The sequence below is a fragment of the Antrostomus carolinensis genome, unplaced genomic scaffold (genome assembly GCF_000700745.2).
Source record: "Antrostomus carolinensis isolate BGI_N321 unplaced genomic scaffold, ASM70074v2 scaffold39076, whole genome shotgun sequence".
Taxonomy (NCBI): Eukaryota; Metazoa; Chordata; class Aves; order Caprimulgiformes; family Caprimulgidae; genus Antrostomus; species Antrostomus carolinensis.
This window is the reverse complement of record NW_010321816.1, coordinates 20423-30023: the sequence shown is the minus strand read 5'-3', so window position 1 is coordinate 30023 and position 9601 is coordinate 20423. Positions and strand designations below refer to the sequence as shown.

The 9601-nt window shown below is 41.3% G+C and overlaps 1 protein-coding gene across 1 annotated transcript in view; it reads right to left on the bottom strand.

The window, feature by feature from the left end:
* Positions 1 to 4506: 4506 nt before the first annotated feature.
* The window catches only part of LOC104526576 (regulatory-associated protein of mTOR-like), a gene marked incomplete at its 5' end in the record, with an annotated part of 25510 nt that continues 20415 nt past the window's right edge, over positions 4507 to 9601 (bottom strand). The window contains 2 exons of the mRNA XM_010170071.1: positions 4507 to 4655; positions 5603 to 5703. Coding sequence (XP_010168373.1) covers positions 4507 to 4655; positions 5603 to 5703 — 250 coding nt within the window. The remainder of the gene's footprint in view (positions 4656 to 5602; positions 5704 to 9601) is intronic.

Here is a 9601-nt window from a genome sequence, read left to right as displayed (position 1 = left end):
GCTCCTCTGAATTCCATCATTAACTCTCTTCTCATGTGAAAGAAATACTCATACATTTGTCTTTATATTTTAGTTTCAATTTTTCTTAGCCCTTCAGCACGAAGTTCCTATTCACATGCCCCCCAGACTCCATCTATCTCCCCCTCTCTCAGTCCAATACCAGTTTAATTACAGTAGGACTCTTTAAACTTTTAATAATTTAACACAAACTCATCCAGCTGCCTTCACTCTGGTTCCCAGAGGTGCTGCAAAGTTTGGACTTTTAAGCAAAGAACAGAAGGCTGAGAGCTCCGGCTTTGCTCAGTGACTGTTTTATTGTGCAAATCCACGAAACATTCAGAAATGGGAGCCCACAATAAGACAAAAATGAAACCCAGAGTTAGAGATGTGCATTAGGCTGGCTTCACCCCATGGACTGTATTAGCTGGCAGATGATGAAGGCAGATTTTCTTACACTCAAATTTTCTGGGCTGAGTCAGTGCCTAATGCTTTTAATTCTCATGTCGTATTTTTTATAACGTATTATTGATGTCTTAACATTCTTCTGCTGGGAATAGTTTGTGTTCTATTGCACTGCACAGAGTATTAGTGAAAATGAGTATTTCTTACGGGGACAGTCAAGCTGAGGAGCAACTGAAGAGAAGCTGCAGCCACCTGTCCTGGGGCTCAGGCACCAGGGTACCTGCTTGATTTGAATTGTATTTCTGGAACTGTTAAATATTTCAGACTTTATCAAGTAGGTTGGAAACGATTTTTCATGTTTGTTTTTTCTGCAAGTACAATTCAACACCAAACCCTGTTTGACTGAATTTTCAGATTTCAGCCTGAACTCACCTGCTTCACAGTGACCCTGTGAACTCCCTGAGCCTGCTGTAGGGGAGACAGCTGGGAAGCTGCTCAGACACAGCTATTTTTAACAAGTATTTATTGCTATGAATATTTGTAACAACTACTAAATCCTTCTTTCATCTACCAATGCATTCCCCTGCACTAGCCACAACTTGAACCATGTGCTTTGCTATTTTTGTCCTACCTTTCTCTCCATTAAACTATTTGTAGTCCATTAATGGGTCTTGGAGATGTTAAGATTAACACATAGACATAAAAAAGATCTGGTTAAATCAACAGTGTAATCTGAATCAATCTAATCCTTTAAATGTCAAACAGTTCCAAATACCCTTTCAAACAATCACTTGCTTCTTGCTGAGATCCTAAGACTTTTCTGTGTAGCTAAATGAGACTCAAGTCTTTGAGAAATCGGTGAGAACTCCATCCATTCTGCCACACTCCCCGTGTTCAGACTCCAGCTCCTCTCTCACCTGTAATGGGGTTGCAATATTACAGTTTTCTTTTCAGCTAGAATTTCAAGCTAGTTTTATTTGCAGTATGTTATGACTTTCTTTCAACTAGAATTTCATGGTTGGTGTATATGCCATTGCAATATTTCTATTATGGACAAATCATAGCTCTTCCAAAGCATAATTAAGGTACTTCATTTTTAATATATGACCTACGATAGGAAATATTTCCAAACACATTATTAGGTCTTTTCAAAGACCATGAATATAACTTGCTGCCAACAGCAGCAACGTATAAACCATAATCCATCACAATAGAGATCAGGATGCTGACAGAGCATCAGGCCTCCTATTCTTACTGCACAATAGACAAAACGACTCTGGGAGCTGAATAGCACAGCCAGTCAATCAATATATATTAATATTAATACTTCTATAATAGTAGTGCCTACAGCAGCCAAGAACCTACAGTGCGAGGCACCATACGAATACAAACAGCCCTGTGCCCAGAAGGGTTTATGCCTAAGCAGGTAAAACACAGAAAGCCAATAAAAGTGAGGAAGATATGAAAGAATAAATGCCAGAGCCTACCAAACAGGGCAGGGTCACAGAGATCAGCTCTACCCACTCCTAAATATGGAGCACCCAGAGGAGAACATACGTGTGTGTGTGCTGGAGAAGCTAAAACATCCCACCACCGCTTTGGCTGCAGGCAGTACACCAAAAGCAAGCCAGGAACAGACACCCAGTGCACACGGGATCACAGTGAGAGGTGTGAGGCCCCAACACACACAACCCACAAAGCACAAGAGGGGAGGAGGAGGACAAGGAGTGAGAAGTCCCGCTGAAGTCTGAAGTCAGGTCCTTGAGGAGCACTGGCTGGCACACACCAGGGCCACTCTCTACATTCATTGCACAGTTAGAACATTGCAGGACAGAGCCCTGGAGGTTCTTGCCCACCACTTGCACATCAAACCATTGCTGACGACGTGGCAGCCCGGACTCGCTCCCCAAACCACTGTCTGACATGCTGGGTATGAAAACTCTGTGAAAAGTCTCAATAAAACAGCAATCGGCAAAAACCTGCTGTGTCATCCCCCGTGGAACAATGCAGATTGAACGTGACCATCAAATCATCTTGTCTGAAGTTTCTGGGTTTTTTTCAACACTCCTTTGGCCAACTCTCCTGCCTCCCTGTCACATTACCCAGTTTATCCAAACAGTAAAATGGGTTTGGATGTTTCAGATCAGGGATCCATTAGAAAATTCTTGAATGAAAGGTGACAGATACGCGCAGATTCTTATTTTTAGAAAATATTTAAGCGAGCTCTAAATTAGTTTCTAAATCTGTCGTTACTAAAAGTTGATAATAATGACCTGAGCCACCTCTGACAAAAGTGGAATTTTCCCCTTTGCTAGATTTACTTCAAAGTGCACATTTTTTGGAGGACATTGAATAAAGTATGTCAAGAGATTCTCTGCACACTTCTACTTTGCTAGTGTTTGGGATTCACAAGGATAATAAGCCCTGCATGTGACTTTTCTTAAGGAATTTATTCTGGTAAGTCCTAGACAGCAGCATTACCCTGTGGTATGTTTTGAGGGGCTTTACAAAGGTATTTACAGCACCATTTTTCACCAGGAGAAATACAATCCAAAGAAAGAAAAGAACCCGTTTCTAGAACCCATGGTGCTACCATGCAGGTCTATGAGAGATACAGAATGGGATCCAGGTCTTCTGAGTTTCATTCCTGTGGTTCAGCACGTGGGTGGCAACACCAACTCCAAATCAAGTTACACTCCCAAAGGAAACCAGAAATATAGGCTTTTAATACGCTGGCAATAAGAATGAATTATATTCCCATAAGGAACTGGAAATATAGGTTCTTAATATGCTGGCAATAAGCAAGCTATAAATAACTCAATAAATTTATTGGTTTAATTTCTAAATTTCTGCAAAAAGCATGTTCCACTCTACTGCAACTGGAAACACACAGTTCTATGGCTGAAGCTCTGCCACATCTACCTGCAACATCACCTGAAAGACACCAGGGGAACTCTGGTGGGGTTTTTTTTTCTACTTTTCACTTACAAATGTCCCAGTCCCTCATATGACACAATGTCACCGTATTTACAAATGACTGGAACAACTTTCCTCATGAGGTGCTAATCCAAAGCACTTCAGAACATTGTTTGCCAGGTACAAACACACACTTAGTGAGGCTGCCCAACTGCCAATAACTCCATCCCAAGTCTCCTCTGTTGCCTCTGTGCTTTTCAAGATCTAAGTCAGCTTCACATCACCAGCAAACGCCTCCTCGGTGACCGCCTGCACCCGCAGAGGCAGCCGGGGCTCTCTTAGCTGGTCTCCATTTCTTAGAGAAATCCTGCCATAGAATTTGAACTCTCTGATCAGGTTCACATTGATCATCATCACTTCATACCTCCTCCTCCTCATTTGTTTTCCTCCACAATTTTATGGAGGAAATTTATCAAAAGGATTTTGAAACTGCAGGCAAGTTAAGCCCACTCAGCCACGTTTACCTGCCGTTTTATTGGCCTTTTGGCGAGTTACCCAGCTGTCGTTTTCTCCTGCAGGAACTACATTAGCTCGACTGTACAGTTTGTACTGAGCCAAATTTTGTACTATTCTACTCTTAATCGTACTGAATAAAAAAAATGAAAACAAGTATTTTTGTTATTACTGTTATTATTAATTTTATTATTATTATTATTATTCACAGGACGTTTGTTTGACAGTCAGAACCACACTCAGAAGCTTTTCAATAACTTTGCCACAGTAGATGAAATCTGCAGCAAAAAATTTCTCCTGCTTCAACAGTGCAAGTTAAGAACTTTTCCCTCAGGCCCCTCAGCTCTCCCTTTGCAACCAGAGATGACCAGATTCACTCTGTAAAAATAAAGTAGCAGATGCCCAACTTCTTTTCTATTTGGAGTGAAAGATTACGTGGCTGAACCGAAGCTTCTGTATTAGAGTTACATTAGAATTCTGTATGCACAGAGAAGAAATACATTTGGAGATGGGTATTACGCTGCCACATGCTGTTTCGCTTTTGATCCACTGACTTAATCAGTAAAGCACTGCGCAGATTTAAGCAGCAACAATCCCTCATGACCACAGTGCCTGAAATCTCCTTAAGGCATCAGTGTGCAGCCTCTGTGGCGAGGGTAACGCGCTGGCTGTGACTTACCACATCGCATGCATGTACGTTGGAGGTAGACGAGGGCTGCTGACAGGGGTACAATTGTAAGATCTCATAATCCTTTCTGCCAAGAGAAAGTTACGAAATAAGCTGGCCACAAGCAGGTCTTGCCTGAAGAGCTTCTGGAAAAGATCTGCCAAGAGATTGCATGAATTACTAGATGCATTTGTAACTAGATGCATTTGTAACTCGAGAATCTCGGGTGATACGCAAACATCATTTAAAACGTAAAAGTATCTTAATATTTTCTTCCACTCACAAGGAACCTACAACAGTTTTGCAGTGACACAATATGACAACTATTAAATGGAAATGTGCCCTCTGAGTTCCCTTAAAACACTGCAGTAACTCTCCATTAACAGAATTAAATAGTTTTACCTCAGGTTGGTTTTTGTCTTTTCTAGATAAAATGCTTCTTTCGGTGTTTCACTTCAGCCTCTCTATGTTTTTGAAAATTACCGAGGGAGAAAAGGACCTGTATGTGCTACTTAATCAAGAACTATACATCTGTTAACTGGCAGTTTGATGTGCTTATGAGAAGCCAAAATGAATCCTAAAAGACAGCAAAAGCACCAACTTCTATAGAGGCAAAGAAGAATTTATGTCGCACTGGGCATTAGAAGGAGCACAGTTGGAAAACTGGCCATTCATGCTCCAGGAGAACTAATTCAGAGCAGAACAGAGGTAAAGAAATGGGATAAAGTTACTCATGGGAAACATGGACCATCTTACCAGCAAAGAGCAAAAAAACCTTTATGATACTAACAAAGACTGGAAGAAAATAGATTGTTTTTTAAAAATGCAGTAAGAAAGGAAATTATGCAAGCTAACGCAATCACATTAGCACTAGAAAATAGCCTTTCTGGTGTCTAATGATCTGGCTGCTGAAATGCTTCTGGTAAAAAGAGCAAATTTTAAAAATTTAACTAGCCTTAAGATCCAATCTGACCTGTTCTTTCAATACCAGGCTTTAATTTTCTCCTTATTTCAGTGTCTCATTTATCTTACTCTTCATCTTTCTCCTTTGAATAAGCAACGCTCACTTCTGGTGAAAACTCGATTCACCTGCCCAAGTCTTACCTCTAGGCAAGACATTCCATGCAATGGTGTCTGTGATAGCAGTGAAGATCCAATTCAGCTCTCCCAGGGGAGTTCGCCGGTCATTCAGTCTTCCAGGAATTCTACAAATGGGGAAAAAAAAAAACTCAAGAAGGTTTCCTATTAAAAAAACATTTATTTTTTGAGATACACGCCCATGCACACCTCTAAGCCTCAATCAAGGCTCACAGAAAACATATTTCCAGAACCTTAATTCTTAACCAAGAATTACTGTTGCTAGACAAACTTTCCTTATCCAAAATCTATTACATTTGAATTTGCTTTTAAGATGGATTGCCAGATAAAGGATGATAAACAAGGAATTGTTTATAGATAACCAAGCTAAAGGAAAATATCTGGGATGATATCACAGAGATGATCTTGATTTCCAAGATGCAATGGAAATGCCTTTTTCTTCAAATATGCCACCCTGCTTCATTTTATCCATTATTCACTTCTTGCTGAAATATTTAATAATAAAGACAATTCATATTGCAAACTCCATGCTCACAATCTGTAACATCCCTGTGTAAGAATTTCTGAGTGGTCATATTCCAGAAAAAAAAGAACAATTATTTTTTTTAAACAGGTAGAAAGATCAGAATAGTTAAAAAAACATGATCCTTTTGTTAAAAATTGCCTGAGAGTGATGCGTGTACATCACAGCTCCCTGTGGCTGCAAAGCACTGCCTCTTCGTGAAGAAATGTGACCAGAAAGGCTCACCTCGCCCCTCCAGCTGGACTAGCTTTTAAGCAAGCTCAGAGCGTGCACGTGCCTGCTGCAGATGGTGCGGCTGCTCATTTCCAAGGGGCACCTTTGCTGTTTCTTACAAAGACACACAGTTTTTCACCCAGTGGGTTCTTTGAAAACTTGAATTAATTAATTTAGTGCTTATCTGGCTACAGATTTGTTGCATCGCCACCAGAACTACAAGCAAAGGTGCAAAGACAGTATCCCAGCAAAAAAGTTATTGAGCATGATCAGCTTTTCATTCAAACAGGAGATATTTCCTGCAATTAAGAACTTTCCAATTAATACATTGCCATTCATGGAAATGAGTAACTTCAATGCCAGTTCCTTAACCTAATTTAAGATTACGGAACTTCTAGTGGAAGGTGTCCCTGCTGCTGGCAGGGGGGTTGGAACTGGATGAGCTTTAAGGTCCCTTCCAACCTAAACCATTCTATGATTCTAAGATTAATACACTGCCCTGCAGAAACTCAACAGTAAAAGACACATTCTTTCTAAATTCTATAAATCAGACATTACTAAAGCCAGAGTGAAAAACATCACTTTAAAAAGCACCTTCTAACGAAGAAACCAAAATGCTGCTGACAAGCAGAGGCACCACTTCACCCCTCGCTGGCGACACACAAGATTTGATGCTTGTCTAGAAAGAAGCATTTACTTAACCCAAGTTTTAGTGCAGTGGTAGCCTACATGTGCTGGGTGTAGTCACTTCATGATCTTACCCATTTGTGCCATGACAGCACCTACATGCCTAAAAAGTACAAAATAAACCAAAATGTTTTTCTTTCTATTGTGCTGTTCCCAGTTCCTTTCCCTGAGGAGCCAGGGGCCTGGCAGCGCAGCGCAGCGTGCGAGGGAAGCCAACAGCGGGCACGGTCACTGCCCTGCGAGTCTGCGACCCGCAGCATCTCGTGCTCTGGTCAATACGCCCATCTGTCCAGCCTGCAACTGGGAATGTAGCTTCAACCCTAAGAATATCAAAATCCCATCAGCAATACACATCATGAGTCTATTTCTGGTGTAGTAAGATACTAAAAGTGCTGAGGAGGCCAATCACTAATTTTATTAAATATTTTAAAGTAGAAAAAAGTAGCACTGATCAATATCAGGGATGGCAGCTTTCCAAATAGCGATCTGCTCTGGTCCCTGCTCATACGCAAGATATGGAGCGAAACTGAGCAAAGTGGGTTTGGGTTGGTTTTTTAAGATTGTATTTTAGATAGGAGAAAACAACTCAATTAATGCAAAAAGCTGAAATATTAGTACAGACATCCCCTTCCTCAGACAAGCAAAGGCAGAGGGCCAATGAGTGATCCTACTGGGGATAATCCAGCTGCATGTTACATGAGCATTTAATAAATAAATGCTTTTAAGTGCACTCCCTTAAAGCCAGGGGAGCATTACAGTACACCCAGGCAGCGTGGGACCGAAGTAACGTTGTGGTTTGTCCCAGCAAAGGCCTTTCTGTGACTACACCCCTGCACAGGCACCCCTTGTGTGTGTGTGTGTGTGTGTGTGTATCTTTTGGCTGTAAGATGACTTGCATTTAAGAGAAGATTCTAAGACAACTCCAGTTGTTACCGTCTCTGAAAATCACTGGCAGCAGCACACGGGGCCCTCAAATCGTGGATTCTGGAGTTTTACAGCACTACGTTCACTATGGTTTTAATAGTGATTTCTATAGAGAAAATGAACTCTTCTGTACAATTTCCCCATTGCATAAAGACTCATCAAGTAGTAAAAAACAGAAACAAAACCCAGCCCCCTCCAAACAAACACCAGTTTACCCCAGGAAAGCCCTAAGCATTTAGGGATGTAACGGAGAGGCCACCAAGCACAGATCCTTACCACGAGGATATACACTCCCTTATACAGTGAGTGGATCCTTACTACTCACTGTATAAGGGAGTGATTGTGCCTTGTATTGCAGATACTAGAATGCTTTGCCTTGGCCTTTCCATTAAACCGCTTAAAACCAGGACATACAAAATACAGAAGGTGCAGAAAAAGCTTAAAATGAAAAACAAAGATAGCGAACAGATGACACAGAGTGAGAAATTTAAGGTCATTCTAAGTACCCCGCCAAGGAACAACTTGAACATTTGTGGATAAACACCTGCAAGAGAGAAAAATCTTGGTGCCAACAAATACTTTACACAAATGGAGAAAGAAAGAAGAGCACTTGACCACTAAAAGCAAGGGAAGCGATTCAACCTCCGTCTTTCAAAGGTTCAAGGCAAACACACTTCAGAGGAGCACGAGTTACTCAGCTCTGCTGAGGAGTAACCCGGCAAAATTCTGTAGCCTGACATACGCAGAAGGTCAGAGCAGACAAACTAAGGGTCTCCTCTGCTGTTAACATCTGTTACTCTAAACATGAACGCAGCAGAGACAACGGCCTGAGCAAAGCACACTCAGTGCAGGTTGAGCAGCACTGTGCCACCTCGAATCTTGCTGGTCCAGGGTCCAGGATCCTGCTTCTGAGGACTGAACAAAGTCACTCAAATTTATTTCATCCAGGAGCTGAACCAAGATCTTACACTCTATTTGTTCATTTATAAACATGGCTTTTTTCCCCTTGAGAATGTACCAGAGAGATGAGGAAGTTACTGAAACACACACGCAACCCAGTAAGACATCCTACAGATTTAATCCTGATGCACCCTAGCTTCCCTTCTGAACCACGGCTTCAGATATTAAAAGGAGTCTGTCTTAACTCCACGAAGCAAACACTTTCCCTATGGCAACTTCTTCTGATATGTATAGCAGTATTATTTCCAGGCAGGTTCAGATGAAGCACATTCCTTTGTATAAATACAGTTTCTAAACCAGCTAGAAATTAACATCTTATAAAAAATTCCTGTCTGTCTCGATATCAGAGGAAAAATACAAATCTCTGCCACAGTGTTTGCTAACTGATCCCCCAGAGCAAGCAGAGGGAACACAAGGCCACACAACTGCTCTTGGGAGGATTTCCCATCAATATTTGCACGGCAGGAAAATAGCAGTGTTTTGTAAGTCAGAATGTTATTAATTAGAAACCAAAGCGATCCTTGCTGAGGCTCCCCAGCAAGCCAACCGCGGAGCCTAAGCCATTTGATGGCCACTTTCAAGCCAGTTTTCAGTGGAAATAGAAACACGGAGCTTCACAGTAGAGTTCAAATCTTTACACCAGATGGAGAGTTCCATGCACTGTTCATATTAACTCTCTTTATTAATTGCAGATTGTG